This window comes from Chelmon rostratus, chromosome 12 (genome assembly GCF_017976325.1).
Source record: "Chelmon rostratus isolate fCheRos1 chromosome 12, fCheRos1.pri, whole genome shotgun sequence".
Lineage (NCBI taxonomy): Eukaryota > Metazoa > Chordata > Actinopteri > Chaetodontiformes > Chaetodontidae > Chelmon > Chelmon rostratus.
In genome coordinates, this window is record NC_055669.1 from 26,773,835 (window position 1) to 26,795,458 (window position 21,624).

The 21,624-nt window shown below is 38.8% G+C and overlaps 1 protein-coding gene across 1 annotated transcript; it reads left to right on the top strand.

The window, feature by feature from the left end:
* The first annotated feature begins 376 nt into the window (after window positions 1-376).
* LOC121615324 (M1-specific T cell receptor alpha chain-like) lies at window positions 377-16,758 on the top strand. The gene is made up of 5 exons (XM_041949638.1): window positions 377-449; window positions 14,849-15,043; window positions 15,345-15,386; window positions 15,472-15,579; window positions 15,730-16,758. Coding segments are annotated over exons 1-5 (405 nt in total). The 5' UTR covers window positions 377-391; the 3' UTR covers window positions 15,732-16,758.
* The last annotated feature ends 4,866 nt before the right edge of the window (window positions 16,759-21,624 follow it).

Sequence of the window (21,624 nt, forward strand, 5' to 3'; positions counted from 1 at the left end):
CTGGTTTTTGGAAAAGGAACCAAACTAATAGTTGAAATGAGTGAGTATGAAGAATCTGAGTTTTCAGCAGTGGCTGACATATCTGTTAGGTTGTTCATGCCATTGAATTTTTGCCATTTCATAAAAATACTCTTTTCATAATTGATGTGATTATGGATAAAACAAAGTCACATGAACATCAGCAGTTTTTTAAAGTGCAACAGAAACCTAAAAGATTTCAGAATATTTAGTTAAAATATAGGTTTAAGCTAACAGCAGCCTGTATCCACACAGTTGTCAGTAGTCTGTCAGTAAGGGTACAGCTGTTTGCAGATGATGTGATGCACTTCATTACTGTTCAGTTCTTTATGATGCACTTTTTTGTTGAGAGGCCAAACACTGTGTGATTGGGATGGGGAACTGGAAGAAACTCATTTTTGGGAAGGGCATCAAACTGATGGTGGAGGACAGTAAGTTTGATTATTGTTATGAATTATCTCCAGTTTCTGGAATAGAAATAAACTAATGATACTTGACAGGACAAATATCTGCTTCACCCTGTCCATCAGTTCTTGCAGAGAGGTCAACCTGTTGCATTATTAACCCATTATTTTACTGTTCTGATTGTGCAGCAAATTAAAAGTACAACTTTAAATACCTGACAGGTCCATTACAACAGAAAACATATTGTGTTGCGTATGAACAAATATTCACACATATCATTACTGCGTATAATGATCCATTTATTTGTGACGACACCTCTCTGTATTTACTCTAAAACCTCAGTAAAGAAAAGAACAGCAGTAGCGGGCATGTCAGCAGGACACACTGATGAAAATGTTAAACCTTGTTTCACAGTATCGCTCCACGACCCCTAAATAACTTCCTAAATTACATACAGCAAAAAGTAGTAAAATAGAGTACTTCTGCTGTTAAACCGGTTTGTTAGTCCGTGTTTGTTAGATGCCTCAGGAACTCTTCATCCTGGACTCAGAGTTTCTGTCATTAGATTTCTTTCTGTGTGAATAATTATGGGAACAAGATCATCTTTGGCTCCGGCACTGAACTGAAAGTCGAGTCAAGTAAGTTACTTTATTCACTTGTCAGGAATGTTGTTTTAGCTAATGTAACTTTGAATTCACCGTTTTCCAGCTGGTTCTACCCCAGCAACATAAATACTTCGAGAAATGTTCCCTTTAGTGTCGACAGAAACACAGCTTTTAAAGTCCTGGTAACCTTTGAAATGATTCCATTTTCTTTTAATGCTCATCTATAACAGCATTATTTGTCAAATGTAGCTGTACTCATCCTTAAATTATCCTTTAAGCCGGATAAGTATTAGAGACTGTTCACCTTTTCAATATAAATCAAGCAACTTCATGCAGAAATAGTTGATAGCTGTGTAATTGTAATAGTTGATTATTGATCTCTGGGTTTACGCACTTGGGTCTCTCATTGTGTGACTGGTTATGGAAACTCAAAAATGGTCTTTGGTTCTGGCACAAAGCTGACAGTTATATCAAGTAAGTTATTTTATTTATTTGTAATAAATGATGGTTGACCTAAAGCAACTTTCTAAGCTTAACATTTTCATTTGGATTTACTCCACCAGCAGCTTAAATATAAATATAAACTAGAAAATTAAACCATTAGCTAAACCTGGTTAAGACAAAAATGCAGTAATCATTTCATCTCTGAAAAGCTGCATTACTGTTTACATGTTTCTTTAATCTTTCAGTTAGTGATGCTCATTCCCAATTCCTTTTACACTAAATAAGATGTATATACTGCACTTATACTTTGATACATATAAGTAAAGGTGCCAAATGAGGAAAAAGTCAGTATCATCAATTTAACTAATACAAAGCTCATCTTTGGTTCTGGCACCAAACTTATAGTTGGATCAGGTAAAATGTTCTCCATGTTTAAAGAAGGATGGCTGGGTTCTGATTCTTTTCAGTTGCTCAAATGTCCACAAGCAGTTTCTGTACACCATGTTTCATTGGTGAAATATGACACAAGAAATCAGGATTTGTTTTTGCCTTGTTTAAACATGAGTAGAGTAGTTTCATGAGAACAGAGTCCACATCTCTGACCTCAGGGTTTACGTAGTTGGCTTTTTTATTGTGTGTCTGGCTTTTCAAATAGCAAACTCATCTTTGGCTCTGGCACAAAACTGCTGATTGAATCACGTAAGTTATTAAACTGTTTGATTTAATTTACCTTTTTTTTTCATGTGGTTCCTCAGTGGCTAAAATGTCCGCCAGCAGCTCATAAACAAATATAAAACACCAGAGTAACCTTTAGTTCAGACAAAAACGTTGCTTTTATAACTTTCATTTAGTCCTGAAATCATTTCACTTCTGAAATATTATATAATATGATATCCTGTACTGTCTTGTGCTACATGTTTGAAATGTTCGTCTTTTCTTTGGAAAGGGGACCAAACTAAGAGCAGAGAGCTGGAAAATGATTAAAGTTAACAAGTAAGATTAAAAAATGGGCTGGGAAAAAAATTCAGCTAACCAGATGATTTATTCAGATGAAAACGCTCCTGAGAATTATTTATCCAGAGTATATGATGTGATTTCATATGTCACAGTTTTAAACTTTGGATTCAGCCCAGAAAGAAAAAAGAGGAGACCGACGGTTTGAGGAAAGGATCAAATCGATTGATCAGCTGATTGTTGAGGTAGTTTGTAGTTTTTGTAAAGATGAGATCCACTGTGTGACTGCTTCAGGATCAAACTGGAGACTTTTCTTTGGAGAAGGAACCAAACTGATTGTCGAAAGCAGTGAGTAGAAATACGCAAATATTCAACAAGCAAATTAGTCTTTGTTCTGACGAACAAACACGCGATGAAACGCAACTCAGAAAAGTCTAATTCATAGTTCGAGACATTGTTGCCGTTCATGAATTATGTCCTTGACGAGCGCACTGATCAGTGAACAGCCATCAGTCGTCTTTAAGTTTGAAAATTTCAACTTTTTCACATATTAATATCCTGCATTAAATGCTGCTGTTAATGGCGTGAAGTAAGTGATATCACTCAAATACATGGTCAAGAAGAAATGTTTTTTTTGACAAAGAAGTGTTTTTCATTCAGCCTTCCAGCGACCAGCAAAAAAAGTTCCACAGCAGTTTTCGTTAAAGACAGAAACAATGTGTGACCTCAAACTGGAAATTGACTCTGGGCGAAGGAATCAGGCTGACTATCGAGCCCAGTGAGTACTGCTAGTTTGTTAGTATACTGTGGTGTATAAAGGGTGTTGTGAGTTTATTCTGTTACGTTTTTTTAGTTTAGAGAAAAAATCTGTAAAAAAAATAAAGCTACCAAAACATTGTTCATCTTGTCCTGATATACAACATTTAGATGTACAGTTACATTAAAAACAATATAAGAATAACAATTAAAATGAAGGCTATTTAAAGCTAGGCTAAGTTTACAGCGATTAGGCTTACTGGGTAAAATATCTATTAAATCAAAATGAAAATATAAATAAATGAAAGATTTATCAGAGTCTTGGAACACTGAGGTCATTAGAAAAGATAATGTACACTCTATGATATAGTTTTATCTCATTCAATGCAGCAGTTTGTGCCCCTTGTTCATGTGACTGAGAAAAGTAAAACGTTAACTATAGATGAGGATTTATTAATTCTAGTAATATGCACATGAAGCTTATGGCTCTCATTTAAAAATCATGCAGCTGCCTCATTTCAGTGGATGTCAGTGTTTTCTATTAGAGTTTTGGAGGGAGTGACGGACTCTGGACTTTCAGTCAGTGTCAATGCTTGACTGAAGGCTTAATCGAATAATCTTTGGTTTCTTTGTGTATAGAGACCTGATTTTTGTAAAAATTTTTGTTTTAAGTATCGCCTTATTTGCTTTACTAAACAGATTTCACATGAATATCTAATATCTTTGTTTTATTTGTTTCATCTTACTCTACCCTTTTAGAATTTCACAATACTCATACTGTGTCATAAGCTACAACCTTTGAATAAGTCATTTTAATTTCAGCCTAGTGAGTGAGTAGTATTAGTGGCTGAACCCACCTCAGGCTGGAGTGAATCTCTGCTGGTTTCTTCATCGTGCTTTGTGAAAGGCTGCAGGTGTTTTCGTACAGTGTGTTTCTAGTGTGTGAATACTGGCGTGAAGCTAACCTTCGGCACTGGAACCACTCTGTGTGTAGAAACAAGTAAGGAAAAACTAATCTTTAACACATCAAATTTAAATAAACGTATTCATTTAACAGCAGAAAGAAGAAATGGACTGAAAAGGAATGATTAATAAAACTTACTAAATGAAATCCTCGACAGCGTCTCGACAGCGTAATGTTTCCGACTGTCAGTCGAAGCTGCAGCACTGATCTGAATTCATAACAGCTCATTTCTATTTGAAAAAAGGTTCTTAAAATCCCCAAAGATTCTTGTTTTAGGACATGAGCACACACAGCAACAATCTTATAACATGATTAGAGAACCAAGATCTACTGTGCGTTTTGCTGTAGGCTCAACTGATTCAAGCGTTGCTTCAAATATCACTATTTGTAGACAATGTGATTTAATTTTTCACACTTTATTGTAAACAGCTGAGGTTGAAGAAATATTCTGGGACTGATTTTTTGACAGGAAGCAGGAAATTAAAGAAATTAAGTGCTGAGTTAATGTTGTGTTAATGTTGAATCTGGATTAGAAGAAAAGTTTAGGAAAAAGAATGTCAACATTTTCCATCCTCCATTTTTATTGACAGTAAATTTTATATTATTTTTTCTGTTTTAGTTTCATTATTTCAAGCATTTTTTCAAACACATTTCTCATTATATTAATATATGTTGTTGCTGTAGCTGTCAGTCAGCGTCACACTGAGCTGAGATCAGTGTCAGTGTTTCTGTAGCTGCTGTTGTCACGGTGTGACTGGATCTGGACTTTCTAAAATCTACTTCGGTTCTGGCACTAAACTGACAGTAGAACCCAGTAAGTCTGTTTTATTCATGTTTTCTCCTAAAGACTGATGGTTGATCTCGTGTCTGCAGTTACTTTAATGTAGTTTGAATGTTTTTGTCAAAGTCTCAACTATCGTCCAGACGATTTACACTATTAACAAAAACGTTAATTCATCATTTAAATATACCCAAACAAGAATATTTGTCCACTGTAAAGACATATAGTTTCTTTCAAAGGAATTATCAATGTGTTCATTCTCCAACTTTCAACTGGACTCAAGGCAAATAATTACTATTACTTAAATGATAATAATAAACATTTAAACTTAAAATAATGTGCTTTGAGATTTCTTCATTCTGTCAGGAAGTAAGCAGTCAATTTTCAGTGGCTTGTTGAGGCAGTCCTAAACATGTCAAATTATTTTTCTATCCACCACCATCAATATAGACAAAGTATCCTGTATGATTATATACTGTAGCCATTATACTGGTGGTAACTGGTTAATTCCTCTGAAAAGCAGTGAATGAAAGTTTGGAGCCGTTAAATCCAGTCCGCGGCTGAAGTCGGTTTTTGTTCGTGCTCTTGTTGTTGTGTGAATCTCGGAGGAGCAAAACTTTCCTTTGGCAGTGGAACGACTCTGTTTGTACGAATCAGTAAGAAAATAACCTTCTTTAAGATTATCTGAGGACAACAGTCGTATTATTTTATTCATAGTTGGTTGTCACTTCTCGTTTCTCTTGTAAATGTTTCATCTCAGGAACAAAATGAGGCATTGTTTCAAGATGTTTAAAGAACATTTATTCAGCAGTGACGAAAGAAAACGTTTGAACATCGTAAGACAGAAAATGACGATACATGTTAAGAATTCCTCACATTAGGAATTACACCTGTTTGTTACAGGGAAAAAATCCAGTAGAACTAAACTATATTATACTCACACTATAATATACTACACTAGTACACTAGCACTACTACTACTACTACTACTACTACTACTACACTGTAACTGACAAAAGCAAAGGTAGAGTTTTTGTTTGGAGCTGATCACTGTGTGACTGACTCTGGAGTCAGAAAAATCTCCTTTGGAAGAGGAACCAAATTAATCATTGAAACCAGTGAGTCAAATCTCATTTATCTCATTTGTCTTATAACAAAAATGTTTATTTTAAGCTGTAAACTCTTCACTTTGACTTCATACCACTGACGTTAATACTGTGGACTGTTTCCTTAGAACTGCTTGTTGTCATTAATCTCTCAGACTTTCAGTCCCAACACTCTTTAGATTTGCAGTATAAATCCATTCATTCAGTATATTTAATATTAGTATCTGTGTCTCGTAGGCAGTTGAATGATGTAAATCAGTCTGAAAATACTGTGAGCACAACATCTTCTGTCTGAAGATGGTGGTGGAGGCTCAGGTTGAAATATCTCACCCAAAAATGGCAAAGCGATCACCTTTAGCTAAATCCATGAGACAGAACAGATTTAACACTTATTAAAACATATTAATATGACACTTAACACATAAAGTGATCGTTAAAACACATATATCATGAGAACCAAAGGTAACATGGTGGAAACAAGTTCTCCTTAAGTGGATACAATACAGTACAAACAGCGATATAAAACTATTCAGAGCTTTCATTGGATACTTAAACCAAAAATATGCATAGAAAATAGGCATTTTTCTGAAGGATCTGTATGGCAGCCAGTTTGTGGAGGAGGTTTTGAGTTTTCGCTCAGCCTTCCTGGACTGTGTGACTTCAGGCAGTTTCCAGAAACTCCAGTTTGGGTCTGGAATTAAACTCATCATCCATGACAGTGAGTAAAACCTGTTTATTACCACAGAGTCATGGAGAGATGCAAACCGAGTTGATATAACAATATACACATTTCACGCTGTGTTCCTTTAAATCTCACAAGAACAAGATATTTAATTGTGGAAGGAACCTTTTATGAAGCTCAAACCAGATTTCCCTGTAAGAAAATATGATCCAAATACCGAGATTTAAACTGGCGACTCCAAAGTGTTCATCGGCAGGACGATTACCTCAAACCATACCCAACACGTTTCCTCAGACAGAACGATTCGACACTGAAATATTATCACTAGTAAAATAAAAATCTGCAGTTTTAAAACTGAGCAGGTAGTTCATGTTTTAAAGTTTTTTTCTTTGAATCAGAATAATTAGCTTTAGCTGCTCAGTCAGTTTATGTTGTGAAGTATCTCAGAGTGTGAAGGACGGGAGGGGAAGTCTGATTTTTGGACGAGGAACTGAGCTGAAAATAGAAAACAGTAAGATTTTCTACTCATGAACCAGAAAATGAGCTAATCAAGTTATTAAAGGCTAAAACATGATTTCCACAGCTGCATTACAAGCACTGTAAATACATAGATTAGCTTCAACTGATGAGGATTTTCATCAGTGAATAATTGAATTAATGTCAAACAGATATTTTTGCTGTTATCACCATGTTTCGCTGTCAACTGCACTTAAGTTAAGTTAATATCATTCTCTCAAGCTCATCGAACCAGCTGCCAAATTAATTCAAATAAGAATATAAATGATTGCTTGTGCTTAAACACAGCTGTACGATACCGTTTCCATCCAAATGTCTGATGAGCACTGTTTCCATGTTTTTGATCACACGGTAGTTGATCCGTTCATTAATTCAACTTTTTTTCACAAATTTTGGGAATAAGATAGTCGATACTAGATACTCGAGAACTAGAAATGTATAAAGAAAAAACAAATCAGTTTGTGAAGGAGTTATTGATCTGCCTTCCTGAACTGTGTGACTGCGGCTGGTTTTGGAAAAGTCCAGTTTGGATCAGGAATTAAACTCATCATTCATGACAGTGAGTAAAAAAATATTTATGGGGATAAACTAGCCTGCAGTGAATATGAACATATTTCTCCTTCTGACCACGAATTTATATGAAATCTTATGAGAACAAGATGTCGTATTGCGGGAATAACTTCTCCTTCAGCCTTCTTCTTCCTCCTTCTTTGAATTTTTTGTGTTAAATACACTACGACCATAAAAATTCACTTTGTGAAGTCCAAACTTTTCACCAGTGCCGACGTTCATTATTTAAAGATCTTTCAGTTGTGAAGTCTTTGAAAGCCTGCGAGTTATCGCTCAGCCACCCTGAACTGTGTGACTACAAGTGGTTACCAAAAGCTGCAGTTTGGATCAGGAATTAAACTCATCATCCATGACAGTGAGTAAAAACCGTGAAAACTAATTCATAAAGCTAAACAACTGTGTTGTGAACAAAAAAAAATGCTGTCTGAGTTGTCAGTCGTAAATCTGCTCATCAGTAAAGTAACCGAGTCGATTTTAAACATTGATCAGGATTTCATGCAAAAAGAACAAACAGAAACAGTTCAATGTGAACAAAACAGATAAAATCCTGTAAAACTAAATAAAGTATAATATGATCAGATGGTACAGTTCAGTGTAATGCACACAAAATCCAATAACTGGAATTAATTTGAAGACACTAAAGGAAGTTAATGTATCACTGTGAGAAAAATCCCTTCATGATATTTAATTACAGAGACATGTTTTTTATACTTATTTTATTTCCCAAATGGTCCATGTGCTACTTTTATATCTTTCACTAATTCGAGGAGAGATGTATAAAAGAACATCGTCGGCATACAGTGTGAACTTTTATTCAGACATCACCACCCTGCAGTTAGTCCTGCTACAGTTTTTCACCATCTGATTTATGTGATTGCTTCAGTGAGTTTTTCCATGTGATCCGTAACGATCAGTGGGGGAAATAGACCCCTTAATGTATTTGAAAGTGTTTTATAGGGAGCCACTGTCTTCCACTTAATCAGCTAGATTTTAATACATTAGTCACTGAAATGTCTCTAGCCCCCATTCAGCTCATTAGACTTGGGGCAGTGAACTCAACCATGATTCCAGTCGGTCTGTCAGGACTGAAACCTTGATGATGATCATGAAACCAGCTGAGAAAATTCAACATTTAGAGCTTCAGTTTGGTCTGAACAGTCAGGTAGTTTAATTAATCCATTTTTTCGTAATGTCTCCTTGCTGTTCATTTGACTTCGGAGGTGTATTTGCACTGAAGTGTGACACTGTGTGAATTATGCAGCCAACAAACTGACTTTTGGGTCTGGAACAAAGATGACAGTTCACACCAGTAAGTCTCTTTATCCAATGGGCAGTCCATTTAATGTTAATCAGCTTAGAAGATTTCTTACATGAATATTTATATTTGTTCATAGAATAAGTAGGTTTATCAATGTTAACTGTATACGTGATCATATTTGTTGAATCTATGACAATGAATACGGTAGCTCTTTCCATTTAATTTATAAGTAAAGTCAACACAGAACATTTGACATGATTGTAAAGGCTGTAATTACATACAACAAGTGTCTCCAGGCACTAACAGTAGACTGTTGCATCACAGTTTATCATCTGTATGAGATTCTTGGATGTTTTATCTATAGTGTTAAAACAGTGAGAGTTTAGAAGTTTAGAGGTTTTTAAACTGATAACGTGGACTGTGTGAATGACGCTGCACGCAGACTCGTCTTTGGCAAAGGAACTAAACTCTTCGTACAGTCCGGTAAGAATAACAAACGCATTATTATCGTTCGTCTCTTAACTTTTCTGTCAGCAGTGCTTTTAAAAGTGTTAACTAGAGCATCATTAAATAGAACAAATTGTTTGTGACAAAAGACAACAAGAGAAACCCTCAAAAACTGGCAGCAGTGAAGTGAAACCAACTTTAATAAAGTTATTTTTATATAAATCAATAAAAGTATGTTTACACAGATTTTTCTGTAGAAGAGTTCAGAGTAGAAGCTGATTTATTTTACTTCCCTCCTTCAACGAAAGCTTAAACCTGATGTGTAATCATGGAAACCAGAATTAAACTTCAACTTTTCAGACACATGTCACTTGCTAACTGTTAAATCCTCTTAAATGTTTTGTCAGTAATGTGTTAAACTGTGTTTTATTACCTTAATATCCTCTGCAGGAAAACAATGCTAATATCCAAAGATTTCTGAAGTGAACAAACAGCACATGAACACAGTTTTAATAGGACGAAAAGCTTGATTAGATTCAACCACTGAAAATCTGAAAGATTACGAATGATCAGTTTCAACTTCACGTATCTGACTGAACCGAAAGCAAACTGATCAACAGCTCTTCAGACGAGCATTCATCATTGAATATTTCGATAAAATGTTGAAGACATGCGGCAGGTTTAGATTAGGATTAAAATGTGAGATGTCCTGAATCCAACATTCCCGCTGAGTCGCTCAGCGAGTTCACGTCATGAAGCGTCTCAGTGTGTGAATGACGGGACTCGTCGGCTGATTTTTGGACGAGGAACTGAGCTGAAAATACAAAACCGTAAGATTTTATCTTCATTAAACAGAAAATGACCGAATCCATCAGTGGTAATTCACCAATTAACCACAGTAATGATAATTATCACAGATTGTCTTGGTTATTGATATGGTCTGATATTTACTGAAGCTATAAAAGTCACATGATAGAGTTTCATGTCTGTGACATTAAGTCAAAGTTCTGACTCAGATTCAACCGTCTCCATTCAGTGAATTCTTGTAAATTAATAAAGTTCATGAGAGCTGTGAGCAGTCTCCAGGTCAGACTTTAATTAAGACATGACGTGAACGTATTATACAACCAACACACACAGTGAGAGTAAGAACACAACAGTGTTCAGAGTGTGTTGATCAGTTTGCAGTTCTTGTTAAAGCTCTCTTTGATGTGGGACTCAGACTGGAATCCAAAAGATCTTGTTTGGATCAGGGATCCACGTGTCAGTGGAAACAAGTGAGTCCTGTTTCAATTCCATAAGATGATCAGCCACGTTTATTGATTCATTGATTTAATGATTCATTGATTCAATGATTCATTGGTTCAGTGGTTCATTGATTCAATGATTAAGTGGTCACTTCTAATGGCTCACAAAGGACTGCAGCCTTTTTCAGGTTGGTTAAGTGTTATGAAGCGACACTGCGGGCAGATTCAAATGTTTTTATGTGTTGTTTGAATTTGAACTACAAATCCAGATTTAAATATTGTTTTATGACACAACTTCGTCCTGCTGAGAATCAACATCTTCAGAAAAAAGAAACACAGTACATATGTCTCGAGGAAACGTCCATAAATAAATTGTTAAGTCTTCTAATCAAAACACAAATATTGAATATTTCTGTATTGTCATTGCACAGGACAGTGAAACTAAAGTTTGCTGAGTTAATTAGTCTTCTAAACATAAAGAATGACAAAATTGTTGAGTACAGTGACTAGTGTAAAAGGTCCAGTCATGAATAGTTAATAACATAAATAACCTACCTGACATCTCTGCTTTAAAACATCATCTTTCACTGCATATTACAAAATACTGTGAATTAGAAATAGCAGCTGTGAGTTCAGTCCACAGTCAGATCAGGTCTGACTCTGTTCTTTGCATCGGTGGGTGTCGGCGTGCGTCCTGTTCGCAGGTTATTGTTGAGCTTTCATTCACAGTGTGAATACTAACAACGTGAAGATGATTTTTGGTTCAGGCATTCAACTGAAAATTCAGACACGTGAGTAGAAATGTGGATAAAAGCTTTTTAAAGTCCAGAGTTGTCCTGTTGTTGTGTCACGTTGACGGCTTATCTGTGGACAGACCGGGACCAGACGTCCAACCTGCTTTCTGCGTGACATGAAATGTTTCTGAGCCACAAAATACATCAAATGTTCAAGTTAAAATAGCCGATGATATTTGAATCATTCTCACAGGCTCCAAACAAACCATTAAACTAACCAACTGGTTCCAGTGTGAAAGCATCAGAGCGAACCAGTAGATGAACTGAGGCTGTTCAGGTCTGTTCAGGTGGAATATGGCCTCCAGACTTTAGTCTACCTGAAGGTTCATCTGTCCGTCAGCGGGACTAAACGCGCGATCGCAGATGTAAACCAATGACAGCGCGCCGTACTGAGCTGTGAGGACCGCCAGCGGGCGTCCGGATGAGCCTGTGCCACGGTTTTTGTTCTGAAGTCGATGAATGTGTGAATGTCGGCTACAGGTTAACTTTCGGCAGTGGCACCAAACTGCATGTCCAGGCTCGTAAGTTCTTTATCATCTTTCAAATATATGTTCAACAGTTGTCATGGTGACGTAATAAGAATTCTTAGATTTGTGATTTTGGCTATAAAACTTTTATTTATCAGATACAAAACATAAACATGATAAAGTTTACAACAAACACAAATATTAGTTTACAGTTTAGTGATCAATGAGCAAAACCAACGTCGACCCGCAGAAAGTTCAACGAGTGAAAAATACTCCGAAACAATTCCTGATCCGTTCAGTGACAGAAAGCGAACCAGTTTCTGATGATTAGGTGTTGAGTTAATGTTCCAAATGAATTCAGAAACGTCCAAATGTTGTCTTTGACTGTCAAATAGAGCTCAAAAACAAACCAGCTGTTACATTCATTCGTCTGTCTGTAAAACTGCACAGATCAGAGTGACTGACAGTTTCCGATGATGTGAAATGCTGTTAAATTACTGTTTCAAACTCTAAATTAAAAATAGTTGCTGTTATTCTCGCTGGTTTGGTTTCAGATGCTCACAGATTCCACCAGTTTCTGCTCAGCAGCATCATGAAATCAGACTTTTGTCACAAATCTTCCAGAACTGGTAAAAGCAACAAGAATCCAGAACAGGCTGATCCAGTGTGAACGCTTCGTGCTGGACATGGTGTGAATGTTAACGCAGATCACATTTGTTGAACTCGTCGGTCTCGTCTCTGGTTTTTGAAAGCAGTGAACTCGATGTGTGAATCGTAACAATAAGCTCGTATTTGGATCTGGAGTCAGAGTTGTTGTATCGTCACGTAAGTGATCTTTAACACATTTCTGATTGATATAAAGACCTGTCATCCATTCAGAACAACAATTATAAATAATAATAATCATTATGTTCCTTCAGTAATTAAAAATTTTAAACTTGTATGTTTACGTGTTCAGATAACCACGTTTCGTTTTCTTCACACATCTCATTTAGATTTATTTTGTAATTATTTTACAGTCAACTCAAACATGAAGCTGCCGACTTTGCAAATTCAACAAGAACCAAACATTCTCATTATCGAGTTTAACTTCGTTCACATTATTGTCGATACCGTCCGTTCAGTTAATAATGGATTTATTGTGGTTTTATTTATAGTGGATTTTTCTTCACGTTTTACTTTGAAATCAGTCATTATGTCTCAGTTTTTCAGACCTGGATTTAGACTTTTTAGCATTTGTGCAGATAAATTAACACATTTAACCGAATAAAACATTTGGAAAATGAAACCCAGCTTGGTGCGAACGTTGCCTCAGTCTGCTGGAGTTTGTGCTGAGGCGTGAATCTGTGTGTGAAGAACAACGTCAGGACTGTGTTTGGAGCTGGAATCAAACTGCTCATCATCGCAAGTGAGTGAACTGAAGGCAACGTTTCATTCAAATTTTAATGTAACGCAACAACGTTCACTTTCACGTTAAAGTCGTCATCGAGTCATCTGCGTTCGATCGGTTTCAGTAAAGACTGTAGTGAACATAACATACCAACAGTTATTGATCTGCATCTGATCAGCCATTCTAATTTAAACAAATTCATTTCTCATGTCTCACATTAGAAGAAGGAAAAATCTCAAATTTTTAAGTCCTCGTCCTGTAGAAGATAAATTTTCCCTTAAAGAACCCAAATGAGTGGAAATGATGTGTGACACAACGTGTTCAGGTAGAAAAAAGAGTCAAGAAATATTAAATGGAAAACTCTCAGTGACACTGAAGCATCTGTGACTCCGTCAGTGGATGTAAAGCAGAGGAAACAGTAAACCAGTGAAGTCTGAGGTGATCTGTTGATCACACACAGCACAGATCTCTGAAACGAATGATCTATGACTGTCGATTCTCCAGAGAATCGCTGTCATGTCGTCGTAAATCATTCGACCGTCAGGTTAACGAGGGGCTCTTTAATCTGGAGTGCTGGTTTTTGTAACTGGTTTACTTCCTGTGTGAATGGCCTCCTTCAGCATCACATGTGGATCTGGAGTGTGTTGGATCGTCTCCGCTCAGACATCATTATGCTTGTCTTATTTTTATTTTTTTTAATTACCCTAAAAATGAAGCGGACAGCAGGAAGTCTTCATCATTGGACGGTGACTGTCTCTATATCCGCCGTCCGTCACTTTTTTCACCCCCAGAATCAGCCTGACTCTGACAGGTGACGTCGTATTTCAGACTGAACGGCTGAACGGTGAGAACGATAACATGACGGCACAGTTCGTAGCATCTCAGTGCAGAGATTTACAACTTTAATTCTGAGGCAGAGCTGAAATCACCCAACACAGCGACAGCATGTGGCGGCGAAGTGCTGGACCTGAACTGACCACACATCCAGTCCGAGTCTAAACCCGCTTCAAATGTTGGTGTTGACATGAAATGACTTCCAGCTTATTTAACATGAACTGTAGTTAGCAGCTCCGAAACAGAACTGATGCAGCTTCACGCCGAGACCGCCGAGTGGTTTCTGTGAGCCTGCTTCAATCAGGATCATCAGCAGGTTCTCAATAATAAAATCTAAAGAACCAAAAATAATAAAATCTAAAGAACCAAAAATAATAAAATCTAAAGAAACAAACCTCATGATTGTGTGTTTGCATGAAGTGGCTAAAAATGTTTTTACACATGTTCAGTTCACTTCCTAAAAACCTGCAGAGAACGTCCAAAGTTTGGACTTGACTTGAAAATAAAGGTGCAGCACGTGGAACAGCGCTGGCAGGAAACTGATCCGGTATCGCTGATGTTGGAACATTCCTGGACGTCGTGTTCACGAGGTGTCCGCTGTGTGTTTCAGGGGAGGAGTTCGAGCCTTCCTACTACAAACTGGAGGATGGTGACACTGCGGCGTGTCTGGCCACTGGGTTCAGCAGACACAACGCCACAAAGAACAATTCTCTGTTCAATGAGACCGTTGCTGCCCGGATCTCAGAGGACTCGCTGTTCAACCAGGTGGCTCTGATGTCCACTGGGAATGAGCCGTGTGAGGAAGGTAAGAGTGGGCGTCTTCGTGACGGCTGATCAAATCACAAAGAATCGTAAGACTGAATGAACAGAAAGAAGTAGAAAGTGAATGAGAAGATGAAAAGCTGTAAGTTTGATTATGAACAATGACCAAAATGAAAAGGTTTAAGTGGAAACATGGATCCGTTGAGGAGCAGCTGGTCAGCAGGTCTTTGGTTCGGCTCCTCTGTGAACTCACAGTTTGACTGAACGTCTTGTCTGTTTCATTTAATGTTGGACGTGTACGGCTGTCCGAACTAATGATGACTTGTTGTGTCTGACATCTTTAGACGGTGCTGCATCCGGTCAGTGTGAAGAAACTCTGAGACCAGGTACGAATTAGAACCCGAACAGCGACCGTGGTTCCAAACGTCTCGTTGTGATCTGGTTTAATCTCTGTCGTCGTCTTTTCTGCAGATCCGACGGTGAACTTCGTGTCTCTGACCGTTCTGGGCCTCAGACTGCTCTTCCTCAAGACCGTCGTCTTCAACGTCCTGATGACCTTCCGGCTGTGGATCAGTCAGTGTGAGTACACCAGCTGATTTAAGATCAGACAGGATACGACCTGAGATAAGAGACGGGTCTGAAACCACAGAGAGCGAAGAAGAGTTTCAGTAAACCTTCGTCCTGTTCAGGTCAGATTCATTAAACATTTCTTCATGTTTTATTTTGTAGAAACTCTGCAAACCTTCAACAGAAGAAAAGCCAGAGACGACGGATTCACACGACGGTTTTCTGATCGAGTCCATGGAACTGAGTCGTCTCTTCGTCTGTCAGACGTCTGCATGCTGTATATAAACTGTGTAAATATCACTTCACCATCCTGGAATGTTTGTTGTTGGTTTTGATGGATGAATTTCGATGCTTCCTGCTGTGTCTGACAGTAAAGACGGAGAAGCCGACTGAATGATTGTTGGGTTTTTCTTAAGATTTCCTGCTTCAGCTCTGATGTGAATAGAAATGAGTTAAAAATAATAAAAATCAGGAAATATAAGTATGAAAACATCCGTTTGCCTGTTTATCTCACAGAGAAGAAAACATGACGTTAATGTCAAACCGGCTGTCAGACCTCTGATGATCAAAGTGTGTGAAAACAGCAGAACAGAAGTGAATTAAGACCCAAAACATCTGCAGGATGTTTTTAATCTGCTCAAAAGGAGCAAACTGAACATTTGTGTCAATGACTGACGGTTTATTTAAATAAATTAAAGACATTTCACAGAGCAAATTTCCTTCTGAAACTTTAACATTTAACAAAGAATATTAGTTGACTGTTGGTACAGTGAGGGGCCAATGGGGCCTCTGAGCCCAGGGGCCCTTAATCTGCTAATCTGCCCATGACTCATAACAAAATGTGTGTTTTTAACTTTCCTGTGTGATAGCAGAAACGCACACAGGTGGAGCTCGTCACTGATTAGCCGTGGAAACTGTGTGTAGGATCGTCATGTTTCCTCATCGTGAGTCAAACTGAGCCGTTAAAACCGTCTTTCTGTAAACGAACCTGTTTTCATCTGAAGGAGTGAAGTGAGAGGAAGTGTTTCCACGATCAGCTTCTCTCAGAGCGTCTGCTCGTCTGCTCGGGGGATGCTTTATGTGGATGTTTGCTGTATTTTCATGGGTTTGATTTGCTGTTTCGTGCTGAATGCTGAGCAGAGCTGTGACTCGCTGTAGATGTTGAATGTTAATAAAACATGCGAGCCGTGATTCTCTTTGTGGTTTCCTGTTTGTTCTGCTGCACAAAAAACACAGATGAGAGAGGGTGTGTGTGTGCTACACTTCTGTCTTTGTGAGGACCAGAGAACTATTGTGGAAAGCGTGTCCAGACCACCGTGTGGACATGATGTGGACGGGTCGTACCGCTGCTCATGTCTGCACGTCCTTCAGCTCACGCTTCACGTCCGGTGAATCGAAGCGTCCTTCATGGACGGCTGCAGTCTTTCACAGACCTGAGCACAGAGAAAAGAAAAGGATTCTGGGTTTTTGCAGATTTATCAGTATTGTCCACAAACTTTTGGCCATATATTCTTTGAACCACCACAAGTGTCTTTAAGGAACATTTCCAGCAGGTGTATTAGAGGAAAAACAAACCGTCCTTTTCCTGTTGATCCATGCAATAATCATTTAAATAAACACTTTGTTCAGATAAGTTGTGATCAAACGTCTGACCAGACCCGCCTCTGGCTCGCCTCTCACGTCTTCATTGGATGTGAAATAAATGAATAAAGCCAAGAACAACGTGACTTTTTCTTTTTTCAGTTTGTTACCAGACTCTCTGCTGCCACTGAATTCTCCTTTCTGTCAGTTTGTCACTAAATCAAAAGCATGTGATGCTGTGAAGGTTAAACATCAGGGAGGACAGAGCTAACAGCCTGGCGTGGCCACCCGGAGGACGCTGGTTTGGATTCACTTCACGGGGTCTCATACGGAGTTCAGACGACTGCGATAAACGACGAGAAGAGAAAAAGTCCTCGAACTTAAAAGAGACCTTGAGTCACACTGATAATGAAACTGTGCTGCATCAACATGAAAAACAGGCAGGATGAATTCAGTCATCCAGACAGCGTCCTCGTGAAGACGCCGCCGATCACTGTGACAGATAATGAGACACGGAGGACGGACAGATGAAAAGTAATTCAGAGCTTCAGATGTGACTCCAGGCGTTCTGAGCAGGTTTTCAGTCCGTGTTCACGCTGGTTTGACTCTGCAGGAAACATTAGAAAAAGCTTTTATTTCTTTTTATTTCTGATCCCTGAACTAAACATGTTGTGTATTTGTTGTGTTTCCACGGCAACAACACGACCACGCAGTGTTTCACTTCCTGTTAGTGATGGAGGCAGTACTCAGATCTTTAGCTTCGGCTAAAGCAGCACAGTGGAAAAACTATGACTGCAGTACAAAAGTATCAGCATCAAAATACACTTGGTGTACCAAAAGTAAAAGTACTCATTTCAGTACATTTCACAATAATTAACGTTTTTGGATTAAAATCATTTTAATAATTCTGTTCATGTGTTCATTCATCTCGTTCATCACTGTGATGCTGCGGCAGGGAACAGTTCGCTGATGAAGCCAGTTCAACGACTTTATATATAATAACATGTGCAGCTTCATCTTTCATAATATATTTAATTTGTTGGTAATATTTTCTGTGGCTAATAATCTGAAACCATCGACGATCTGGTGACTGCATTCATTTCCAACAAGTACAACAAGTAGCCCTGCCAGACTGAGAGGCCTCACTGACACACACACACACACACACACACACAGACACACACACACACACACACAGACAAACACATACACACAAACACACACGCACGCACACGCACACAAACACACACACACACACACATACATACATGCACGCACACGCACAAACACACACACACACAAACACACACTCACTCACACACACACACACACACACACACACGCACAGACTCCAGAGTCCTGACAACAACCTTCTCTTCTTTTATTGTCATTAATGAATAAACTCACATTAAATGAAGTGAAAACTCGTCCGGTGAAGTTGGAGAGTCATTCTCTATTGCTGTGGCCCCCCCTCAGACCAATAATAACCATTAGTTTAATCTTGCTAGGTTCCATCTCAGAAATCAGGTCTGAGATCTGCTGCTGGTCTCAAATTGAACCACTTCAACTTCCTGTTTGAACAAAAGCATCAGCTGCTGAAACACACTGACTGTTATTATTATTATTATTATAACAAACGCACTGTTATTCTGGGTCTGGTTTTCCTGGTTTGGGCCTCTTGGCTCCAGTGGAGTCAAATCTTAAAGCTGCAGCAGACGGACGTGCACAAAGCAACTCCGTAAAGAAATGAAGGACCTGACTGGTCCCGACCTCGACCCCCTCCGACATGAGCCAGACCAGTCCACCCAGCATCTGTGCTGGACCTCAGTGATGCTCTGCTGTCTGACTGAAAGAAAATCATCCCACAGTCACATGTGATGATGTTTCTTCAGGTGGACTCATATCACTGGACCTGGAGCTGTGCCTCCCTGCAGACAGACCAGACATGCTGGGGGGGCCCTGGTGGTCTGTCGGCAGGGCTAGGTCACATATGGTCTCTGTTTAGATCGAAGGAAAGTGTTGAACGGCAGGTGTTAGGTGGCTGTGAGGGGTTCAGTCTCACCTGGGCTGGTCCTCGTGTGGGAAATTAAATCCTTCAATTATTCTATTAAGATTCTCTGTACAACAGCTGTTAGATCGTTAGGCGAGGGTCAATTAAAGGCAGATCTATAACAACGACAGGGTCATTTGGTTAACGCTGAACAGAAGCTTGATTGGCGAAGGCTTAGAGTGATTGGTCAACCGTCATTTTTCTGAAGCTAGCAACTATAGTTTCTGTGTTTTGTCACACATAAGGTGAAAGTGTGGCGGTGAACACGATGTCTTCTCTCCATGCAGGTAAAAACATCTGATTTATCACACCGTGTTTGTAATTCTGCAGAGGATTAGCAACTGTCAAATATACAAGAAGAATCTCTTCAACAGTCACATGCACAGTAATGAAGGACGGCGTTATTATGAGTTAAGTTTGCATGATGAAGAAGGTAAATATGTGAATGAATAAATATCAGCCGGAGGAGAGAAACATGCATATTAATATTAATTATCAATACATAAAAACATCTCTGGTCTATCACACAGTAATTTTTTTTTTTTTTTTTTTTTTAGCGTAGAACGTTTTTTGTCAAACTGTGGAGGTGTTTGTATCTGTAATCTGATTGGCTGCCACTGCTGGAAAATCTTCTGCCTCACTGTTTCCACAGGATGTGGTCGCTCGATGAAGACGAGCCTGCACGGCGACGCCTGCGTCACAGATGAATTTGGTTTCTGCCTCAAAGCCTGCTGGGACAGGATGTGTGTGTGTGTTTGTGTGTGTGTGTGTGTGTGTGTGTGTGTGTGTGTGTGTGGGTGGGGAAATCGAGGTCAGGTGGTGCCGAGGTGAAGACGCAGCATCAGGTGTGGCTTCAGAACAAGCGTGAGAAAAGCGATCAGACACCTAAATATAAAGAGCAGCAAGAGCAGCAGGTCACAGAGCTGCGATGTGATAAATGTGTCACTCAGTGTTCATCGTGTGTGTTCAGGTGTTACCTGGTGAACCAGGTGGATGTTCAAACAGCTGAAGCCCCCACGAGGACTTATGTGCTTTTACAAACAGAAATGTTCCACTTCAGTGACGTTCATGTTTTACAGTCATATTAAAGTTCTATCAGTCAGTTTTCATGTACATAATGTGATATTTTGTATTCTTCTTACAGTGATTCAACACTTTCTGTAAGAATGAAATAAGACAAGATGGAACAAAAAAACAAAAACCTCTAGAACAACGCTCCAACACCTCGTCTGTCATAAAGACATGTTCATTTTGTTTGTGTTTTACTGCTTTGCTTCTGTTGTTGTAAAATTAAAAAGAACGTGACAATAATCAACTCACAATGACGGAGTCAAACAAACCGAAGCCAAACAACAAGAGACAACTGACGTCCAGCAGCTCTGCTGGTTTGCTCTGTAACACTGACAGTGACAGAGCTGAAGTCATTCATCAGCTGTCTCTGGTGCTCCTGTAATAATAACAGTAATAATAATAGTACACTGTACATTGTCATTCACATTGTCGTGTATTTTGGTCTCATCCTGCTGCCAGTGGAATCATGCAGTTTGTTTAAACTGCAGTTTTATGAATTTTTGCTCAAAAATGCACTAAACTGTACAAAAAGGGCCAAAGTCGTCTCCATCTGCTGAGTAGACTGAGGTCCTTGTAATACACTGTTTAAAACTTTCTATGACTCTGTGGTTGCATCTGCAGTCTTTTACGCAGTGGTCTGCTGGGGCTGTGGAAGCTCCGAGAGGGACAGGAAGAGACTGAACAGACTGGTCAGGAGAGCTGGTTCTGTCCTGGACTGTCCTCTGGACACCACTGAGGATGTAGGTGAGAGGAGGATGTTAGCCAAGCTGACATCGATCATGGACAACCCCTCCCACCCCCTGCATGACACAGTGGGGGCCCTCAGCAGCTCCTTTAGTAACAGACTGCCGCATCCACCCTGTAAGAGGAACGCTACCACAGGTCCTTTATTCCAGTTAATGCAGCTTTATTCTGTATCCTTTTTTATTCTCTATTTTTTCTTTTTCTGTGTCTCCTTTTTGTTCTTGCTGTCTGTAACAACAGAATCTCCCCTGCATGGGATCAGTGAAGTTTTATCTTATCTTATCTTACCTTATCTTATGCAGACTGGCCACTTTTACTCTCTTGTGCTGTTATACACTGTATGTTAAAATGTGAGATTGTGGACATCTAAAGCTTGCTCAGGTGGTTTTAATGACTTCATTTTTCATCTTGAATCAGCTGATCACACGTTTCATACATGAAATATCTGGAATGTAAGAAGTTCAGGTGTAACAAGTTAAACGTGACAGGGCGATAGAAAGTATACATTTGGAGTATTCAAATGAAGTGCAAATACCTGAAAAATGTACTGCATGTTTCATCTCTTCCTAAATAAAGTTGTGTTTAATCAAATAAACATGGACTAAATGAAA